The sequence below is a fragment of the Carassius carassius genome, chromosome 21 (assembly GCF_963082965.1).
Source record: "Carassius carassius chromosome 21, fCarCar2.1, whole genome shotgun sequence".
In the NCBI taxonomy this organism is placed as follows: Eukaryota; Metazoa; Chordata; class Actinopteri; order Cypriniformes; family Cyprinidae; genus Carassius; species Carassius carassius.
The window spans coordinates 17571250-17590650 of NC_081775.1; the positions used below are offsets into that span (position 1 = coordinate 17571250).

General features: G+C 37.3%; 1 protein-coding gene across 1 annotated transcript; it reads right to left on the bottom strand.

Annotated features, from left to right (window-relative positions):
• Positions 1-8450: 8450 nt before the first annotated feature.
• On the bottom strand, positions 8451-19382 carry LOC132097671 (tyrosine-protein phosphatase non-receptor type 1-like). Its single transcript, XM_059503537.1, has 10 exons — positions 19262-19382; positions 19050-19143; positions 18518-18608; positions 18008-18108; positions 13457-13555; positions 13150-13287; positions 12677-12886; positions 11458-11619; positions 10811-10986; positions 8451-10728 (listed from the first exon to the last, which is right to left on the bottom strand). The coding sequence occupies exons 1-10, from the start codon at positions 19363-19365 to the stop codon at positions 10461-10463; spliced, it is 1443 nt and encodes a 480-aa protein (XP_059359520.1). The 5' UTR covers positions 19366-19382; the 3' UTR covers positions 8451-10460.
• Between the last annotated feature and the right edge of the window lie 19 nt (positions 19383-19401).

The following is a 19401-nucleotide window of genomic DNA, read 5'->3' on the forward strand; positions in this document are numbered from 1 at the left end:
AGGCAATCAGTGCGGGCGGTTCAAAATAGGCCACAGTAAGGTTCAGAGGGTACTGATATTGGTCGCGCGTGTGCACATGCGTAAGAATAACCCCTCTTAAACTCACGTGATGGAATCTTAACTGTCTCACAAACACACCGTGGCACTCAACCCACATCACTACATTGGATCTCTTCCTTCCTGCAGAGATAAAGTGAACAAGACAACGCAAAAATGCTGAGAGCAAGAGAACAGGGAAAAAACATGCAAGTCAGAATTTAACTGACGAAAGCTTTTGATAACGTGGGAAAGGTTGCTGTGTGCACTTACTGACCAATGCACCTATATTAAAAATGTTCACTATTATTTTTGCTCATACGTAGGGCAGTAAGTTTAACTAATCAACTGTGTTGCAACTCAGTTCCACACAACATAAAACCGTGCAGCTTGTTGAAGTAAAGAGTGCTATAACTTTTCGAAAGGGACTTCTAGTTACAATAAAATAGCTGGGAAAATGAAGGAAAGATCTGATCCATATTTTACAACCAGAATAGAGACTTGGAAGTGGTGTCAGCAACTGCATAGCAAAACTGCAAGAAGTTTCATGGACGTAAAAACCACACCATTATTTGATTTTTTAGTTTTTATAAATATCTTTTAAGTTTCTTTATTTCGACAAATGCAATCAAAAATATATATTTTTACTTAAATTGAAGATTTATTGCCTATAAAATATCAGTCCGTACAGTTTTAACATCTATTTGTTTTTATTTAAATAATCATATTTTAAAAAATTGCTTACGACTGTTCAATGTGACCACAATTACTTTTATTTACTTACAAAGCATGAGCATGGTTAAAAAGACTATCTGTGTGGAACAAGCAATATTCCATTATTTAAATATATGACATTCAAACAAATTGGATTGATTGATGATAAATATAGAAAACAGAAATCTCATCTGTTTCATTCATGTATGATTAACACATGTGTGTCACATGAGCTTAGCTGGTCAAAACTGTGTAATCCAAATGGACAGAAATTTTATATGCATTTCAAATACATCAATCTTAAATCTAGGCCTAAATATCTGTTATCTGAATATCTGAGTGTAAATATATGTTCACATAAAAAGAAACAATTCAGTCCTGCTCAGAGTTGTTGATATGTTGGTCAGTAATGAGTGACTTCACAAACATTTGACTGGACTTTGGATAATGACCACTGAAGACACAATTGGTCACATATTGGCTTGTTAGGCTCTTGGATAATGAAGAGCCCTCCCTCTTTACAATCTCATGTATGCATTTGAACTTTTAAAACCCAAAGAATGATTACACACATAGCGTCAGGCCTTGACTTTGGGTTATCTCTGTCTCTGACCCCAGGTAGACTCTAAAGCTTCCTGCAGTGCTAAGCAGTATTGTCTTTTATGATGGAGTGTGCGTTGTGAGGAAATGTAACATTTAAAAATGTGAGCACGAAATCCCTGTGATTACTTACGTTTAATCTCCCTTTGTCTGTAAGGAGAAAAGACTTATACAACAAAGCTCAATCAAAGCATTTTAACGAAAGATCCCACAAAAAGACTGGTCTCTGCCCTACTGAACACTCCTGAAACTCCAGACACACCTTTTACAGCCAGAAACATGACTCAGAAATTAGCTAGAAGAATATTCTTCAAAGTTGACAGGACTCTATTGCATGCAAACAGAGCTATACATTATTACAGCATTTTTTGGAAGTCATTCAAAGTAGAGTAACTTATCATAGGCTGGGATGAAAGACTAAGATTAAAGATCCTGGAATGATCTTTATTTTTATTTTCAGATGTTTGATCTGTCCCTTAGTTACCTTCACGTTTACTAACTGTTAATAAGCATGTTAGCTGATATCGATGCTCCAAACTCAAGCAAACACTAAGTAAGGAGAAAAAAGACAAGTTCATTACAGAAAAGTTCATTACAATCGGCGTATTTCCATCTGAACTCTTAGTGTGGCTCACGGATGACCCTGATGCAATCTGGGAAAGATCCCTCAATGAATTATATTGGAAGGAGGAAGGAGGAAGGAGGAAACCACAGAACACAAGATGATTTTATGTTGGACAATTGTGGGTTCCCTGTCATGGTGCTGCACCTGAGTGAATATCTGCTGAGTCACATCTTCTCAAAGAAGTTTGGTCCGTGACAGTGTCAACCGAAAGCTAACAGACTCTTGTAACACAAACACACAAAACAGCGATCGCACAAGATGTGGTCTAAAAAAGACCCGAGAACCTTTTTGGCTAAAACAATAAAGACCAGGTTGCTGCTGCATTCCAGAGGGCCAGATCTTAGTACCAAAAGACCTTTAGGCATATCCGTCATTTGCTCCGCGCTCGAGCAGCTGTAGTAGTGACAACAATGTCTCACAAACAATGTAGGTGTTTTGTAGTTGGATGTTAAAGTGAACATAATGTCTTCATTAGTGAGGATGCAGTGGATTCATTTTGTTTTCTACAAAACATATACGAGAGGGTTGGGGTGGTCATTCTCATTTAAAGAGACACCAAAATGGGTTGCTGTGCACAATTATACAGAGTAAAAATGGTGTTGTTTTACACAGCCACTGAGGAATTTTAATTCCTTGAATTTCATGAAGACCCTAAATAATCATACCAACTTGTGGAAAACGGGCATACGATGTCCCCTTTAAGGTTGTGTCACAAAATCGATCATCAATGAGTGTCTGTCAGCTCAGTCTTTGCAGTGTGTTCACACTGTTGACACTAGTCGTTCCACTTTGGTGGCATTCTGGTCTATTGAGCTTATTGAATTGCTGTTGGACAGTCAATTAGAGAGACCAGTCTGTTTGTTTTTTTAGCTAAACCCGTGCATGACAAACGACAAAGTCAAGGGGGCACAGAAATGGCTCTTCTAATTTTACATCTTCATCTTACCTTAGCTTTCCAATATGCAAATGTTTTCATAACGACTTGGCCGCCTGAACGAAGAAAGTGAAAATGGTCCATTCCTAGTTGCTGGCATCGGCATAATTCCTGTCACACAGGTGTACATGCTAGTTGGCCATTGACTGTAGTCTTTGCAATTTGTTCAAGCACAACTTTTTGACCCAAGCACAGGCAATGCGAGGTGACAACACATCGGCTTTTGTCATCGCTAGTTATTTGGTGTTGGTTTGGTTTGCCATGCATGTGCCTTACCCAACAATGTCAAGAAAAATTAGCAAAAAGTGTGCCTTACAGTTAAGGTTACAATTTTCTACCTTATCTAGCCTTAAAAGGTGCATTTTAGTACATTAGAGAACTAATATGTACCTATAAGACATTTTTACAGTGTCTTCAAGGGTACTGCATTAGTGACAAGCTGTTGGGCAATTTTTGTCCAGAGTGTGTGTTAAAATGACATTAACATTTTGGCTAATCAAACTAGGAAATGCATGTTTTGGATAAGCTAGCATTAGAAAACTAATAATACAAGTCACAATTGTCAGCTTTTTCTAAATGTTCTGAGGGGCCACAGGGGCCTAATGATCAGTTTGCATTATTTGTGCTAAGTACTCTGGTATTTAGGTTTCTTTGACCATATCTAACTGTGCAAAAGGCCCCTGGCATTACGAGGGCCCTATGGCCCTCATGCAACCCCTAAGACTTTAAATTGCACCAAATTTGGGAGACATGTTTTGCTGGAATCAAGCATATAAAAATAGATACACAATTCATAATGTATACTGCTGCTGTTTTTCTGTATGATTGTCAGCAGGCCCTTTTTTTAATAGCAAGAAAACAACACAGAGTACTATGCTTGGGAACATGCTGTTTTTTGCTTCATGTCCTGTGTATGAAAACATCCCCCTGTCAATCGCATAAAGTGTTGCTATGACGATTGTGATGTAAAGGTGGTGAACGATAGGACAGTTGTTGTGGAATATTTTTAAACAGGTCATGGTACAGCGTTTACATCGACAGCTTTTTGTGTGTCTGTGTGCGCGCGTAAATGCATTTGCAGGAGGAAGGAAGCGCTAGTCGTAAAGAAGGGGAAGCACCGAGCTTGGCTGTTTACGTAAACTCTGCAGATCTGCTTGAGGTGTAATGAAGTGCATGCGCACAGTGAACATCGAACAGGAAATTACAGCGCACACGCTCGTTGCTGAGGAAACCAACCTCAAAAAAACAAGATGCGGTTGAGGGGTGCCCTCAGACCAGATGCACAATGGCCAGCACAACTTTTTTTCCATTTACTTGAGCATAAACAAGTGCAATCATGGAACCTGAGAGAGGGCTTAGCTGGTTTACTCCAGTCATAATGGCAAAAAACTTTATGATTGTTTTGTATATGCTGAGGATAACCTGAGGGTAGAGTTCATGCTGAGTTCCAGTGGGTTCTGTTGTCTACTGCCAATATCAACTGCGGCATCCTAAATGTCATAAAATGCTCTACATAGGTGTCAGCTAGTGTTAAAGACAAGCACACAAATACTGTTACAGGAACTAAACTTGCAGTTGATTTCAGTTGAGTTTAAAATACTTAGTTTTATTTAAAATTTTGTTTAAAAAATTACAGAAAGCATTTCTTTTTCTATGTTCCAGACCAGTACTGGGTTACCACATACTGATCTACAACACATTTCTGAATTCCACTACAATGTTTTTTTTTTTTTTTATAAATATGGTTTATATGGAAATTTTTTACTATTCCATTAAAGTCTTGTGTATTTTGCTGCATTACATGTCATTCTAAATATTCAGCACTCAAATCAAAAGAAGTCTTAAAGCTTTTTTAGACTTTGCGTCTTACAGTTTTAAACGCAAAGCACATTTTGTGAATGGCCCCTAAGGGGCGGTTCACACAGGATGTGTTTTGTGTAATTATACATATTTTTATAATTGTGTCTGTTGCATGTACATATTTAGATGTGTCTCACTCATGACACAGGATTCTAAAAATGTTAGATAAACTTTGAATAAATGAATCTCTCAAGTTTTTTAAAAAGAAAATTCAGTTCCACTGTTCCAAGTCTCATGTTTTTGTGTTCCCTTGTGCTGCTTTTTAATTGTTTTTTTTTTCTAAACAGCATGAGTTGGATGGATGTGTTTGACTGTTGTGCTTGCACATAAACACAAACAATTGAACTAGACAAAAAATATGGTTCTAGACCTTAAGTTTCCATTCCACTGGCCTGCATTTCAGGTTTTTACAAAAAAATGTGTTCGTTTGAATAGCCCCTAAGGCAGCATCCTAAACGTCACATTAGTCCCTACATAGACAGTAACACAAATAATGTAACAGAAGGTATAAGTAGGTTACAAGGCCAAAAGGCATGATGCTCTTTTAAACATAAAAATACATTGCACAGTCTTGTGATTTGAACATATGCTTAAAATAGGCAGTAACTTTGTGGGCCACACGAAAAGAATCATGAGATAATTAATTTGCAATTGCTAAAATAGAGTTTGATTCTAACATGACTGATGCTAATCTGACATATTGCTATTCTTATAAAGAGAAACATACATAGCACCCACAAATAATAGGGAAAATGGTCAGTTTTTAATTGCATAAGTTTAAATGATACTTTTATTAATGCTCACTTGGTCTGAGAACAAAGCCTCTGTAATTTAATGAAATACTAATATATATATATATATATATATATATATATATATATATATATATATATATATATATATATATTATTATTATTATTATTACTGTGTTTAAGAATCAATTTAATGATTAAGAAATTGCATCTGTGCTTTGACACTGATCAGGACTGAGTCAGAACATGAGTCACTCTTTTTTTTCTTTTTTCTCTGGAGTTTCCTAAATCTCTTGCTCCCAGGAAATATTCCAAAGGCAACGGAAATGGGAGGAGAAAGGACAGAGGGAGGTACATACAGGAAATAGAGCAAACCAATACCATTCCTCACTTATGTTGTAACACACACGCTATGCACTTGCCAAAACTCGCACTTGTCCAATCCAAGTAATCAGTTCACTGTGTATATACAGACCCAATAGAGTTTCATAGATATTATGTTTGTTGTCAGCACTCTTAAATTCCAGAAGTAATAGGCAGCAACTGCTTGACACCTGAACCCACAACTGACCCCGAGCCCCAGCAGGACTTTCTTGTTCGCTGTCTTTTTAAGTGGACTTCCTGTACCAAGCCACGCCCACCAGTGTTTTTCCCAAGTAGTTGGATCTGCCTGTCCTGTCTTGTCTGTTTTACGTCAAAGTACCACGAGTGTTAGGGAGTGCCCTGACTCACTCACACACACACTCATTCCTGAACAGTGTGAACCACATGCGTGCACACAAACACATACTTGAGAACACACTCACCTCTGCTGTTAGTTTAACCCACAACAGAATGTGATCACACACATATGGACACAGACTGTCAGACAAGTTTACAAACACTTCAGTCTCTAGCATCTGCTGAACTTTCTGGAACAATACCAATCATTCCTGTGATGACACTACACATCTAGTCCAATCCTTTATACTAAATGATATAGCTTCCTGTTGGTTTACACCCAAGCTCATTATTTAAAAAGAGTCCTAGCGAGTGTATACTTCATTTGCAGCACTGTTTTGATCATAGGTAATATAAGCATGTGAGTGTCAGCGTCAGATGAATCAGTCTTATCACAGGATTTATAATGGCATTTCATTTCAGCACTTTTTTATGTGTGGGCGTTGGAAGAATGGCACTGTTTTTAGCAATGTGTGATGAAATATGTTTTTCAGAAATACATTTAGAATTTCAAATTGAGCGAATCTGTTTTTCTTTTCAACAAGGAAATAAAAAAAAAGAGTTAATAAACTGCTCCCCGCTCCCCGAAACATGATTCCAAACTGCTGAGACAGATGAGGAAAAATGAGTGACACTAAAAACAAGTAAACAGTTGAAAGAAGGAAGGACATATTATAATGTTGCATATAGGTTATGTCACAGGAAATGGGATGAACAGCCTGGCAGATGTGACAAATCACCTCTAATTGATACATTTCAAGAGTATGTGTAAGCACATGAGGAGACAAAGTGACTATGGACCTTCTCAGACCAGTAAAAACCGACACAAACCAGTATGGTAAAAACAGGTTAAAACAACCACAAACGTGTCGCTTCAGACTAGTAGCGTCAGAGAAAGTGTCACTTAGTACAAATGAAACCTGCTCAAAACCAGCACAGTGTCCCGTTTACTGTATACAGATGGAAACATATTTATGGTATCGGAGTTGTTAAAACATTTAAGAAATCACTTATCACAGAAAAAGTCTGTGTGGGATCGTAAGACTGCAAATGTGCTCATTATTATTTATTTCAAGGTGTGAAGTTTTGTTATTTTGGTAAGGTAATGCTACAGGAAATGCCTGGGTACCAGCTGTACTGTGCTGACACACACTCAAGCACGTACACAAGGAAACATTACAGCTCAGGACTCAGGACTGACATGACTAGAGCATCACACAGATACAGATGTGTTTTCAGAAAGCCTGTGGATTTAGAGCTGCATTTTTGCACTGTGGACATGCTTGCAGGAGGATTGGTTTCATTGAAACATCCCTGTTATATGAATTTTAGATTCCAATCACACGAGTTCAGACAATTTATATATATAAAAAATAAATAAATAAAATTGTTTGCTTACTGGGGAAAATCCCAGCTGAAATTAAGGCCAAGAAGCGAGTTACTGATCCTGAAGCGCCCTCTACTGGTCAAGTGAAACGTCAAAGGGCACGTAACAAAAACGTCACTTCTAACATATCGGCAGCAAAGGAATTCTATATGGAGTTTTTTGTAAAATTCTGTGGGGAAAACATACAAAAGGTATTTTTTGTGTAAAATACAAAAATGGTTTTGTTACAATTTAAATATATATAAATAAAGTATATTTTAATTATTTTTAAAAAATAATTAAATGGTTATGGATTATACATATCTTTAAACGCTCTCCTTCCTTTTCAATAAAATATAAATATATAGTGCCATTATATGTCACAAGGTTCTCTGCAGAGGAAGGCTAACATTGGACAAGTGAAAATAGTTGCTGGCGGATTTAGCGTAATTTCACACCATACACTAACTGGTTCACCTTTTTGGTCTTGGGACAGTCTGGCCAGAGGTTTGAAGGTCCCCGGCAGTCTGGGCCCCAGTCTATAATACAAACCTGCATATATTTTATTATAATTTAAATGTGGGATCAAATGTGAGCTTGAACAAAATAGTAATAGGATGATGAAAACTGCACATGAAACAAGCTCAAACTCCACCATACATCAAAGATTTTTGAGTCTGTAATCTATTATTTAGATTGCCTTTACAATTATAACACTCAGAGCTTTCATTCATATTCAAGTTTTCAATATGAGATTTTATAAAAATCTCAAAAACTTCTCTCATCACCACATGATGGAATAAGAACAAACAAACTCAAAAAAAAAAAAAAAAAAAAAACAGAAGATTCAGAGATTTATGTTTATTACCACTACTTTGTATTCGGTCCAAAAAAATACATTTTCAAATGTCAATACATCCAACTGGAACAAAGCATATGCTTTTCTTACAAAAAAAAAAAAAAAAAAAAAAAAAAAAAACATGAATCAACATTAAAAAGGACTCAACAGGATGCTGGGAGGGGAAAATAAATTCTTAAGCCTCATATACAAAGGCCGAGGAAGTCTGATGTCTACCAGTCCAAAGATAACTGAAAAAAGACAAACAATGACACAAATACATTTCTCTCTCTATATATGTGTGTGTAAATAAAGCCGGCAAGAAACTTTACATTCTGTGGTCCAGCAAAGGGACCGGATTCTGAGTCACTACGATGACTGGTGTTACTCTGTTAAAACAGAACCAAACCAAACCTCAACAGCTTCAGTGTGTGAAACATTGAACCTCTACAAGCTGGGAAGAAAAAAAAAACTCCTAGCGACCCAAAAATTGCCATTCTGGACTGGTCAAGCAGCAGACAAAAAAAGTCACCACACAAAGCCGAGTCACAATTAAAAGCGTTTCAGGCCTCAATACACGAGGCTTCATTTGTTTTGAGGTTACGGCATTAGACTTGTTCACACATTGTTCAAAAGTAACAGTTCTGCAGCGTGGTTTGATTCAAAGGAAATTTTTATGCCCGTCTGCTGTTAAATCTCTCTCGATAATAATTACTATGACAATAATATAGTAAAACAATAAAACACAAAGACAGCTCACTGTCACTGGTCGTTTCTCTCTATGCATTCATTCAGTGCTGGTGTTTTGTTTTTTATATTTTTTGGTAAGTCTGACCTCCTGCGCTCAACGCACACCATTAAGGTCATGTGACATGGGCCAGAAGCATGAATGTATCTGTATTGCAACAGAAAAATAAAAATATATAATTCAAACCCTGTCTCATGAGTCACCGTCCTCTAAAAGGGGAATAACAAGTGAAAAATCTCATTGTACTTAATACTGCCACCTGCTGCCACATTTTTGTTGTAACAATCAATCAGTCAGGTTAACCTGCTTTACCTTGATTTCCAGAGCTGGCATTAAGTGAAATGCATGAAAATTTGGAAACAAAAATCCATGAGGTCTAGTAAGAATGCTTGCTTGATTTGAAGTGGTTTTAGTATTTCAGTTTAATTAAAAAATGAAATGTGAGTTCTAGATAAACTAAATGGCCGTAGCAGGGCCCATAGAGAACCAACTTAAGTTTGTTCTGGATGTGGCATCCAGCTCCAGCATTTTAAATGGTCTGATTGGACAAAGGGGAACGAACGAATGAATGAGAGGCCGGTGCATCAGTCACTTGATCTTTTTTTCCCTCACACAGACAAAGTGCCAGTGTCACCTTTGGGTATAAACAAAAGCTGAAGCTAGAAAAAAGAATGAAAAGTAAAAGCATTTGGGATGTTTTCTGCTGTGACAGAGCACTTGATGGTATCAGACATCCCGGACTACTCATGATCTCCCTTTTCTCCAAGACACACAAATACAAACAGGTTTTCAATCAGGTACAGCAGATTTGTGTTTTCAGCATGTATAAGAGGAGCTCACCTCCTGTGCAGCTCCGTCTGAGACTTAACAATGCAACAGAAAAAATGATTGATATACACACACACACACGAAAAGTTCCCTTACTTACTGCAACAATAACAAAGTATTTTGGATTTTCTTTTACCTGTGTTTAACGTTTGGGTTGCAACACCTGAATTGTGAGGCCCTGAGGTTTTAAACGGACACACATTTATTAGATTGTGTGTAAGAGTGTGTGTTTAGAGAGAGGCGACAGCATTTTGGCTAAAAAAAAAGTCGCTGAAACTCTTTCCCAAAGACATTCAGAGAGAGTGAGACGGGCCCAGCTGAGAGACACAGGTCCAGCTGAGAAACTATGAGTGTCTGTGTGTGTCTCTCTTTTTCTTTTCTCGCCAATAGCCAGCACATGGAGGGATAGAAAAGGAGAAGGATTGAAAAAAAGAGGGCATCAGTGGAAATAGGTGCGGTAACAGGCATAAGCACCTACAGCCAGTACCGTGCACATAAACACACTGGTCAGCAGGGGGCTCCACGCTCCATCGGCAGCAACAGGAGTCACCTCCTCCATGGGAGTCTTGGGCGGAGACCTTGCAGGTTTGGGAGGGGCTTCTCTTGCGACAATTGTGTCATCGGGTTCTCTTAACAACGCAGATGCTCCGACCTCACCGGCTGCCCGTCTGCGAAGCTCTGACCCGTCTGTGAATGTCTGGTGCGCACTGCAGAAGCACAACAACTAAATGTTTACATGTGGCTGCTGGATGGGTACTACTAGAAAGAGAGCAATATTGAGAAATTGACCTGTTCGCACAGATTTCTGCACTGTTTTTTATTATCTCACTGAAGAAGTGGGTGGTGTCAGAGTTCACCAGTTCGCCTTTGCCATTGGGTGGGTCTACTCGGGGCCTTGGTCTGGGAGGAGGAGGAGTTAATTGAGGGGGGAGATCCTCCTCATTTGATAACTCCTTCCATGACTCCTACTCACACATAAACACAAACATGTCACTGTTTGGCCAAAATCTATGATTATTTTTAACACTTAATTATAATGATTCAAAATAAAAAATTTAAAAAAAACAATTGCTCAAATGATATAGCAATGACTATCAGTTGATATTTATACTCATGCACTACCCTTCAAATGTTTGGGGTGAATTTTATTTTCTAAAAGAACTTGATACTTTTATTTATGCATTTAATTTAAAAATATTTGTAGTGACAAGAAAGATTACTAAATAATTATATTTCTTAATATTACTATTCTACTGTGTATTTGATCAAATAAATGCAGCATTGGGGAGCGTTATTAAGAAACTTTTAAGATTAAGAAAACCTCACCAACCCCAAATGTTTTAATGGTATTAGCACCATCATTATGTTCAGCTTTACATGCTATAATACCTCAGCAAAGCATCCAAAAATTGGTTCTTTAACATGACTTTCATTACCTGTACAGACGTGTCTCCCATTATGTACTTGGCACCCTCTATGACAGCGAGGTAAGAGAAACGCAGCTGGTCAGCTGTCTGGATCAGACCCATGCGGTATCGCCGCATTTCCAGCAAGACCTCCTGGATGCGCACTGATGTTGGATCCTTCCTCTGAGACATCTGAGAACACACAGAGCATTTGTTTAGAGGATGTGTGTGTGTGGGGGGGGGGGGGGGGGGGGGGGGGGGGGGGCAAGACCAAATCTGCCGGTGCTGGTGAAGTACACATGAGAAATCCTGACATCCAGTGATGCTTTGATTCAGATTAATCTCATAAATTTCAACTGTTTTCTATTTTAATATACAGTAGTCAACATTTGAATGGAATCAAAACCTTTCATTAAAGTTCTAAAACCGTAATGCGTTCTTGTCTTAGGACAACTTTTTTGATCCTCTTCAAATGTTGATTACTGTATTTAGAAATGTAGTTTATTCCTTTTTATTAACATTTATCCCAGTCTTCGGTATCACATGATCTTTAAGAAATCATTCTAAATTTACTTTTTTTTTTTTTATTTAGTCATTTGCAGATGCTTTTATCCAAAGCGACTTACAATTGAGGGATACATAAAGCGATTCTTCATAAAGAGGCCAACAGACACAGGAAGTGCTTGTAATACCAAGTTTTAGGCATTGTTCAAATTTGATCAAGCTAGAAAGAGAAGGAATAAATAAAAAGGAAAGAATTTTTATCTGTCATATTTTTAATATGATGATGTGCTGCTCAATTCATATTCATTATATCATTAATGTTAGAAACACTTCTTAATATCTTTTTTTTGTGGAAAACGTGATTTTCAAGATTCTTTGATGAATACGGAGTTCAAAAGAACAGCATTTGTTTGATGCCATTTTTGTAACATGTCTGTCACACTTGATCAAATTAACACATATTTGATAAATAAAAGTATCTATTTTAAAGAAAACCATCTTACTGACCCCAATCTTTTGAACAATAAAGTATATTTTATTTTTTAAATAAAAGAGTGCTGTGGTACCAATAATCGTGAAATTGTATCTGCCATAAGCATAAATATATCCATGTCATGATTCTTGAAATGTAATAATATAAACCAATATGCCGTTGTACATGCGCCATTATTTAAAAAGATTAAATATTAACCAGCACTCTTGTCCGGCAGATCTGGCATTACATACAAGCGGTCAGTCCTCTCACCAGAAGGAGGCAGGTGTCTACAAGGCAGAACGTCCCAGAGCGGCCAATACCAGCACTGCAATGGACCACGACAGGACCGTGCTCTAGACTCAGACAGCCTGACTCACGCACTTTCAACAGGAAGTTGAGAAAAGATGCAGGCGACTCTGGCACACCAAAATCTGGCCATGTGGTGTAGTGGAAATGAAGAATCTCCCGTGTTTCCTGTGTCTTTAAACAGAAGTGACACAAGCATTAATCACCACGAGCACGTGCTTGTTAGAAATAAACCTATAGCATCTGCAATATCCTGAAACTGTTGAGTGAAGTCAACAAACCTGTCCAGAAAGAAGTTCTGAACAACACATAAAGACCATGCATCATATTGTTTAAAAAAAAGATTTTTAGCTAAATGGAAGAAAGTGACTAAAGGAGGACTATATAAAACCTCAAAGCACGACTGGATGAGATGAAAGGAAGATCAAGTGTCTCACCGACAGATTTTCCAGCTCCAGCTGTCGTACTGTATAGTAGGATTTCACATCCTCTGAGATCAGAGTAAGTCTGAAATTTGTGTCTTCAAAAACAGCCTCCCTCTCCTCTCGCTGAGGCCAATACTGAGCACACTTTATCTGTACATACACACACACACTTCTTCATTATATCCACACAAAACAAACCTCACACACACACAACTCATGTACACACTCCATATGCATGCTAGAAGCATTGCAGACAGGTATTCAAAGTGAGTCTGTGTATCCATGTGGCAGATACAGGTACTGTGTGTGTTTCTCTCACCGAGCCTTTCTCTATAACACGATTCAGCATCACAACCCCTCGGCAGCGCTGCTCCCACACCATCTCCCAGAAATGACCACAGGTGTTTGGTAACGGACCCTAAACAGACACACAAGCATTAAAACAAGCACATGCAGTATACTGTATTAATAATACATTTTAAACACATGCACAAAATGAATTTGCCCTGCAACAGGGTTTATAAGAGTTAACAGCACCATTAACTGCCATTCAAAACTTTGGTAAGATTTTTATTGTTTTATTATTTAAATCAAATACTGTTAGAGAAAAAAGAAAATGAAGAAATGCATATGAAATATTGCAACAATTTAAAATAACTGCCTTGTATTTTAATACATTTAAAATGTTTATTTATTTCTCCTATGGCGAAGCTGAATTTTCAGCAGCCATTACTCTAGTCTTAAGTGTCAAGAAACATTTAATTTTGTGGAACCCATGATAATTTTTTCAGGATTATTTGAATAGAACGTTCAAAAGAACAGCATTTATTTGAAATAGAAAACGTTTGTAAACATTATAAAATCCTTTACTGTCGTTTTGATCAATTTAATGCATCCTTGCTAATTAAATTACTAATTTTAATTAGATTAAAATCTCACTAAATCATACACAACATAAAATCTATTAAATCATCTACAATATTTACAAATAAATAGTCAAATAAATTTTGACATTCTATTAAATGAATTTGGTATTTTTTATTTAGACTCAGAGTGGAAACTCCTGCACTCTAGGACCTTTATCATTAGTCTGCGTAGTAAATCACACATTAGAGCAGGCGTGATGTACATGATAGTGTGGGTGAGAATGTGTGTGTGTTTTGTGTGTTTGTGGCTATAGCTGACAGTGCTCTGACTGAACAAGGCTGACAGGTTGAGACGAGTCTGCTGCCGTCGAAGAGCATCAGTGCACTAATTCCTCTGTACAATAAAGAAACGTCGTGCTGACACAACTCAAGATTTCACAACATTTCCCAGTGTCCTCTCCAGACAAAGGAAAGGAAAATCTCTCTTGCAGATGCCAAGAGTTTCCAAATGGAACGTCACCACAGTATATATGAGTGTGACGTCAACTAGGGTGTTGGCGACCTAATAAATGCGTAATACAAACGTTAACACAAATGTTAAAATCAGGATGGGGGGGCAGGAAGTTTCCCCATTACTTGCTTAACCTAACATTGTTTTAGAGTAGCTAACCTTTTTGTCTTATGTATACCCAGAGTCCCACCTGAAACAAACCAGAAATATTAACTAATAACTCATAAAATAATGGATCATTTAGCACTAATATAAGTAAGATTACCGTTTTTGCAGTGGTTCACCTTTAAACTGTAAAGCAGTTTTTCAAAATCTGTTATTTTATAACTGCATTTAGTTTGATACAAAGTCTTTGGTTTGATAAACTTTGATTGTCTGACAGAGCTAATGTGACAAATAATGAAAAGCATTTAATTTTGTTTTGTTTAAATTTTATAAGTGGCCAATCAATTAAAGCAATAAGCCCTGAGGAGGCGTAGTTTACAGTGAATTTATAACAGCTAAGGGGCGTTGTTAAGCATGAAGCGAAGCCCCTTCACAGAGCTTATTGCTTTTATAAAATGGTTATTCCATATATGTAGTAAGGTTTTACGAAATAAAACAGAGGAAATAAAATGTAATGATATAAATAAAAACAGTATTCTTCCAACAAACAATGGCCATTTCTTAATATGCGTTCTTGTCTGTACTTGCGTTCTTGTGGACTTGTGAAATGTCATCAGTCATCGTCCAAGTACTGTTCCAATTCAAAGTTCCCATCTAGCCAAGTAAAGTGTAAATCCCCGGATGTGTTCTTGCTCTGCCCCTTTTATCGAGGATGCATCCAGAGGTGACGTGCAAAAATGAGACAACCAGGTATCCCAGAATGCAATTTGCACCAACAATCGAGCGTTAATGGCGGAGGAGAAAACCCACCTTGTTTTCAAAATTATTGCGCTATGAAATTTAGTTTTAAGAGTATTTCTGGAACTAAATTTTTTCAGCTATTAATATGTTTAAATGAAAACGATAAGAGGCAGTGGTGTTTGATATCATATTTGGTCGTATTGTAAATGCCTGCAGTGAAGATAACCGGAGTAGCCAAGGCGAGCTGACTGATGTTATCAAGTACACTGCTGATTCATTTGCAGGATTAATGGACTTGCATCCTCCCGTCCCCCTGGAGTTCACACTCCTGAGTAAAACTTGCGAAGTCCGAAACTACAGAAGACACAAGTCTGAACTTTGCATACTTGGTAGGGCTGGGTATCGATTCAGATTCGCCATCTCTCGATTCAATTCTTTTTTTTTTTTTTTATTATATTAAGTGAATATAGTTTTAAAACAAATTGATATTTCTTTAAAAAAAATTGAGTAAACATCAGTTTACAAATCGTGAATTAATCAAAAAAAATTAAGAACCACAGGCCTGTATTTTAAACCTATTATTTTTTTTGTATATGGTCCTTTTTTAAACAATGATATGGCCCTATAAAATGTTCTTAATTTTTCTGGTAATCAGATGAAGGTAAAAACATTAATTTAATTTATCAGAATCAAAGGAAAACTAAACCCTTTTATTTTTTTGGCAAACAAAGTGCTCCACAACAGAAAACAAACGTTTATTAATTTATAGATGTATTAATATTTATTCTTAAAACTTAAAGTCTTAAAACTGCTAAATAGTAATATATTCTGACGTTTCTTAAATGTTAAACTTAACTTTTATTTTGACCGGGTGCCGTAAAGAACTTGCAGCTGCTGTGTGTGTGATATGACAGTAGTTTTCTCAAATAAAACGGTAAAATGCTAATGAAGTGACTCTCAGAGCAGCTGGAGATGATATTTGTGTATTCATATCATCATAGTGAGATGACAGAGGCTGAAAACACCGCGAGTGTCCTCCACAATTTAGTATGTGTGTACATAAGTCAACAAAACAGTGCCCCCCGCCATTTATTCACAACAAATTGATATTTCTTTTAAAAAATTTGAGTAAACATCAGTTTACAAATCGTGAATTAATAAAAAAAAATTTAAAAATTATGCATTGTGAATCACGCGTATGGCTTTGTTCTTGGTTCTCATCCACAGTATCTCCGCCATGATAAGTGCTGAATGGATGAAAGGCTTTCCATAGTAACATCACGCAAGGTAAATAAGGGTGACATCTAGTGGAGAAGAGTAACGATAAGATTCACGTTAATCAGATATTGTTTTAAATGTGTGCTGAATTAAATCCCGGAAAAGATCGAATAACTGCTTTTGAGATTCGATATCGAACAGAAATTTATCGAAAAGTTTAAATTTTGCCCAGCCCTAGTACTTGTTTTTTTGAGAAGAGCATTAATTATCGCATGCGATTTATCCTGCAGCACTAGTTTCACAAAATAAAACAAAACAAATAAAATTTAACGATATTAATAAAAACATTATTCTTCCGCCAAACAATGTAGTTCCTCCTCAGAAATGGTTGTGGTTGCAACAAAGTGGTTGCCAAGCAAAACACACAGTTATAAACAAAGGTGTATAGCTTCCCAAATGATGCACTATACACCATGTACTCCACCATGTAGTGTATGAATTATATTAGGGTATTTTGTCATTTATAAAAAACTGATAGCCTCTACCCCTTCATTAGATAATTAAAGCTGCGACAGTTGAGTGCATGAAGTGTCCAACATTCCACCATTTTTTCGGTTAAGTGCATAAATTTGGTATTTGAAGTGCACTTTTTTGGGGGGGGGGGGGGGGTTTACTGAGTGGACACTTCTCTCACTATTTATACAACATAACATCATAGAATGGTGCATAAGTACACGATTTGGGATGCATCTTATGTTTGTAGAGTAATTTACAACAGCTTAGAACCCAGCTCAGCCAATCAGAATTATACGTTTTATAATAAAACTTTTGTTGTGAGCCCCGTGAATTTCAGTGATGGCCTCAAGGAAATGAATAAAGAAGTCTTCTTTTGAAATCTCTGTTCATAGTCACGTCAGATGAAAATAAATGGCTAGATAGCAAGACAAATATTTGTTGTGAAAATTCAGCAAGATAAACATTTTAATCAGAATGAACAGAAGTTAATATATCTGTTCAGACAGGCACAAACATTTGCATGCCATTTATTTTTGAAAGGGTTCTTTTTTAACAGAAGAGTTCTTATCTTTTATCTATTGCACTGCAAAGAAAACTAACCAACCTTTTCTAAAAGCGCCACCTACTGTCAGAGAGTGATTTAACGTTTTCATGCAGCTTGTCTACCATTTTATATGACAGACAGAACACATGCAAAAATTGCACCAAACATTTTGTTGATGTGAAGAGGCTTAAATATTCCAGGAAAACTTGACAAGAGATTTTTTTTCCCAGGATATATGCTCCAACTACTATGCCAATGAACTCTTCAGTTCCTTTATTCTGTCCGCATCATCCTCAGATGGTGTGCAGGTGCAGATAAAACATCAGATTCAGAAGATGCCAATCTGGGGTTTAAGGTTCAGTGTGTCACCTGAGTTAGTATGTAGTTTCTTTGAGCTTCATCCACTGAGATCAGGCTTGCATTGATGTAGTCATTACTGCCGATCTGTAGACGAATACGGCTGTGGTCAACTGTGAAAAGAGAGAGCGATTAAGCTGTGAGGCGCATCACCCATGATGCTTTGCAAGTGCAGTGGTGGAACGACTCTTTTTCAGGTCCTGTTCTCAGTTCCCCACAAGAGAAAAAAACATGTCCCTGATGAAAACGCTCAATTGAATCAAATTAAACACAGTATCATTAATTTAATGCAGTGTTTTGTGAGCTGAGGACCTTTTCAGGTTGTTGTGGAAAAAGAAAAAGACTCAGAGAGAGAGGAAACCACAACAGCTCTTTAAAGTCTTTGTGACGGAAGAGTTAAAAAAGGGAGAGAAAAAAAGACATGACATCTTCAGTGTGAAATGACTTTAACAGCTCGCTGATAACAGGCCCCTTCCGTTAGGTGTCACTGACTGTGTCGAACAGGGGAAGCAGCACACTTACACGGACTGACGTCTCTGTAGCGATTACGACTTCTGTTTTCTGGAAGTTTGGCGATCTTGCATGGTAGGTCACTGGACTGCTGTTTAATCTCCTACGGTAAAACAGAAGTCTATGAGATGAAAATGCTTCTTACTGTAAGTGAAACAAATGTGTGGTAAATTGTTTGCTGGGGGAAACTATATGGCACACAGTTGTGGGGACCATGAGCATCCAGATAACGATGCCCTTCATCCATCACTCATTAAAAACTGCAAGTGAGCCAGATTAGTAGATAAAAGTGTCAAACTAACTAATAGTAGACTCTCTCTCATAAAAGATGAACTCATCCCACTCATCTTTATATTGGTCACTGTACAAATGACGAATTAAGGTCATCTCTATGTAAATTGTTATATCATTAATTTTGCGAGGAATGTTAAAAAAATAACCATCACATCAAAAAACGAACGACAAAACAAACTTCTTTTGGATCGTTATGAATAATTAGAACATTATTATAAATTATGGAGCAGAATCAGTCCTTTAACGTTACCTGGTAAACGGCGTTCCAGTTCCCGAGCTCATCGATTTCCCGAAACTCGGTTTCCATGGCCGCGTGTGTTCCGCGTCGCTTGATGGATGACCCCCTGACAATACAATTCGTTTTAATGTGGATGTCGAATCACATGAAACAAAACTGACTTTTAAAGTCTGTTTTTAAATTCTTAAAGAATGTCTGTAATGGTACTGTTGTGTCGTTCTTACCGGAAACACGCCGCTCGCTCCTCCCGTAGCACGGCTCTCTGCTGTCCGTCGTGATCACGCCCCTCTTTCCTCACATTGACCAATGAAATTCCGTGAGTGGCCATGAACTCCTGGCTGAGTCCAATCAGCGCAACGTAGTG